Below are 3,745 nucleotides of genomic sequence, written 5' to 3' on the forward strand. Positions count from 1 at the left end.
GACCAAATGAAGTAAACGCACTATCGAAATCTGTGCAAACTAGATGAGTGATTCGTGTGTACAATATCAATATCTTACTGTACAGTCTTCATCATCATCATCCTGCTGAGGTGATAACAAAGCAGACAGAGCCTGAAGGTTGTGAGCGGATGATACTCCAAAACACTCCATTCAGGACAGCACAAGTTTCCTTTATCCCCAAAGAACAACTAGGCTACTCCCTCTAAACGTAAAAAAAGTGAAAAAAACAAAACAAAACCCAAACCATTCAGTACAAAATAACATAAGCATGAATATGTAAAAAACAAAGCTATCGCTAATTGAACGTTTGGACTGTTCCTGTTGACGCTTTCCGTTTCCCTGGAGACGACCAGGCTGCCATGGGAACCAGTGACGTCACTGACGAAGATGAACCCTCGATCAAATGAATGAACGAAAAGTAGAGAGGCAGATAGTTTTGAACAAGGTCGCTACACTCGACAAAAAAATCACAGCTATGTTATTAACATAGACTAAGTGTAATAAGCAAGTCTTAATAGCGCAGTAATAAATACATAAATAAATAAATAGGCATCAATAAATACAAAATCTTACTTCCAGTTGTGGAGGACGTCTCGTAATTAAAGCAAATGTTGGCCTTGTAAAAACTACTCATCATACAAAAAATCGATTAAACAATATACTTTTTGAACGAGAAGTTTTGAATTAAAAAATATATTAAGATAACCGCAAACGCCTTTCCAAAACTGTTTTTTTTTCCAAACAAGAAGAATATACTTACTGATGCATAAACATGTGGCAGATTTTAGGCTTCTGTGCTCTATTTTTTCCTTGATTCAGTATAATTAGGAATATATTAAGGTACTCCACAATAACACGAGTTCCCATAGGAACAACAAGTGCCTATCAAATAACCGCATTTAATTAAATAACAATCCGACTTAATACGTAGCCTATTACATATACTTAATGAACGATCAGCTATAAATAAAATCTATCTATCTATATGTCTATCTATCTTTGATATAGGTTGGCCCTGATGTTGTTTTTAAGGGTACTGTAAAGCGTTTGTCCAAAGTCAGCTGAAAGGCGAAGTGATTACCGCTTCGAGTACTAGTCGTGTCCCTCCTCAGACACCGTAGCGAATGCATGGCCCGCAGGGATCATGTTGAAGGTGACAGGTAGTGCAATGCCGGGAGCTGTGAGTTTGTTGCCGATCACCGTGGTTGCTGCTGCCGGTGACGGGGAGGCAGAGACGACCGCCCCTTTGCTCCGGGACGAGCTGTCGCTGTACAGCGCTCCTCAGCAGAAGTTCCGGTATGTGGAGCCCGAGGCGGGTCAGCTGGAGCAGAGTGTCGCCTCTCTCAGGAAGCTCACAGAGCCATACACGGATTGGTGTCAGGGCGCCTATAACAAAATTAAACCCAAAGTTCAAAGCGCTGTCAAGTGGGGGGATGGCACCTATGCCTACTTGAAGAACCCGCCGAAGGACTTCTATCCCCGGGCAGGAGTTATTGGCTTCACCGGTGTCCTGGGACTATTTCTTGGCAGAGGCTCCAGGCTTAAAAAGCTCATCTACCCGGCGGGCCTGATGACCGTGAGCGCCTCCCTGTACTACCCGGAGCGAGCTGCGGCCATCGCAAAGTCAACCGGAGACTCCGTGTACGAGCGAGCCGTGCAAGGCTACGCTGCCCTGGAGAAGATGGTGAATCCTCAAACCAAAGCTGGGAAAAGCTCCGACTCAGAGACTAAACCCTGAGGACCCCTGTGTGATTCTGCAACAACTCAGCAATAAGAAATCAGCAGCTGCCTAATACAGTAGATTGACACGTGCTACTTAGACAGGCACTAATGTGTGTGTGACTTCCTCATGCCCACTTTTTGCACTAAGCTTCTCATGTAACTCAGGCCGGGCATGGCCTGTCACGAGTTTGCAACTTGAATGATTTACCTCTGCTTCTGATTTGAATGTATATTTATGTAGAGAATTAATAAAAAATCAACTGTCTTACATTTAAGTCTTGAAACATTTGTTGATTTTAGACTTTTAAGTGTTGATAGCTTAACTTCTTAATGAGCATTGTCAAAAATAAAGCCATATGTAAATTAATACAAATAAATTCCAATTGTTCAATAAACACATTTAGGGAAAAATAAACCATTTTGATAATCAATTAATTGTAATTTTTCCAAGAAAAACAGTCAAGTTTATAAATGCTAAGAATTTGCTTCCTTGTCTGATAAAGTAAAGTTAATATATTTGGGTTTCTGTTGAAGACATCCTTGGGCTCTAGCAAATTGTTATGAACACTTTTTAATCTTATCTAGCATTTTACACAGCAAGCAATTAACCGACCGATTGAGAACATGTTTGGCTAATTAATCAATATAATTAATCAATAATGAAAATAATTAGGAATTGCAGCCCTATAATGTTAAACATCATGAAAGCTACATTGAAGGAGTTAAAAGCTGTAAATGTGAGATGTCAATTTTTTTTCAAAAACCCAGATTAAATTAGCAATATTACCCTTACCATAATGTTCATTAGCCATTTGTAAGAAACCAAATTGAATTATTTGTAATTACAATATGACCAAGGACAATGCCTGGAACCCAAAGGTGAACACTGTGTGACTGTTTAACGTCTTTATTTAACTCAGCCAAAAAAAAAAAAGTGTACAAAAATTAAATATGAATCACTTCAATGAAATCCCCTCAGAGCAGCACCAGCTTCTCATTTAGAGCAATCTGTGCCTGGGTGAGATTGGACAGGTAGGTCACCATCAACAGGTCCTGCAACAAACAGACAGTCATATTGTTATTACAATGTTATTCATAGTGACACAAAATGAGCTCATTAGTCAAACATGCTTATGCTTCTTGTTACACACAGACAAAATTCAAGAACTACGAGGTCAGAGCGACAGTCCCCTGACAACAAATGTAATAACAACCCCTATGTTCCTTATGTGACTGTGTGAGCTGGACAAGTACTGAGTAAAGAAGTACGAGACAAGTGGAGCAAAGAGAGCACTAACAATAGACACAAAGTCTAATTGGATGCTTCCTGTAATCAATGGGAGAGAGTGACTATGTGCTGGGAACAAGCCTGAGTGCAGTTAAAAACATTGGAAGGCTGAAGAAGGGGTGCTAAAGCTATCAGCGGTGATTAGAAAAATTATTTATACCAGAAATTAATGTATATGTTGTTCTCTAACAGACATGGAGCACTTACGTTGATGTTGGAATTAAGCATGTTCTCAAAGTCCTCGGCTGGGATGGTGGGGACCTTGTTAACCAGGTCCATCAGGAAGCGGCCCACGCTGTTATCTGCTGTCACTTTGCCAGACTGAGACAGATCGAACAGCATTAGCTTTACAGCCACCATAAACTTGATTACTTCACAAATGATCCCTCGAGATACAATGGATTGATACGAAGAAGAACTGCTGGAATATGACCAGGAAAACAAAGAGTGGAGGGTACTGCTTTATCATTTCATACATATGGACACAGTCACATCGGATCGGAGTCGTATCATCATTCCAGTCGCTCCATTACTCACCAGCACATCCTCAATGTATGCAAGCACAGTGGTCAGCATGTCCTGGACCCTGGCTGCAGAGCCAGCCACCTGGGACAGATCAGAGGTTAACCCCTTGGTGCGACTCGGAAGGATACGTGTCCTCTGCAGAAGGTCCACTAAAACAAACAGATGAGACTGTTAGAGTACAGGGCCTCA

General features: G+C 41.0%; 2 protein-coding genes across 2 annotated transcripts; one reads left to right on the forward strand and one right to left on the reverse strand.

The window, feature by feature from the left end:
* Positions 1-1,108: 1,108 nt before the first annotated feature.
* Positions 1,109-2,011, forward strand: LOC121963811 (MICOS complex subunit MIC26-like). The gene has a single exon (XM_042514056.1). The coding sequence runs from the start codon at positions 1,166-1,168 to the stop codon at positions 1,757-1,759; it is 594 nt and encodes a 197-aa protein (XP_042369990.1). The 5' UTR covers positions 1,109-1,165; the 3' UTR covers positions 1,760-2,011.
* A 623-nt stretch (positions 2,012-2,634) lies between these two features.
* Positions 2,635-3,700, reverse strand: LOC121963810 (eukaryotic translation initiation factor 3 subunit F-like). Its single transcript, XM_042514054.1, has 3 exons — positions 3,569-3,700; positions 3,239-3,352; positions 2,635-2,796 (listed from the first exon to the last, which is right to left on the reverse strand). The coding sequence occupies exons 1-3, from the start codon at positions 3,605-3,607 to the stop codon at positions 2,719-2,721; spliced, it is 231 nt and encodes a 76-aa protein (XP_042369988.1). The 5' UTR covers positions 3,608-3,700; the 3' UTR covers positions 2,635-2,718.
* Positions 3,701-3,745: the final 45 nt, after the last annotated feature.

The sequence above is a fragment of the Plectropomus leopardus genome, unplaced genomic scaffold (assembly GCF_008729295.1).
Source record: "Plectropomus leopardus isolate mb unplaced genomic scaffold, YSFRI_Pleo_2.0 unplaced_scaffold12620, whole genome shotgun sequence".
Lineage (NCBI taxonomy): Eukaryota > Metazoa > Chordata > Actinopteri > Perciformes > Serranidae > Plectropomus > Plectropomus leopardus.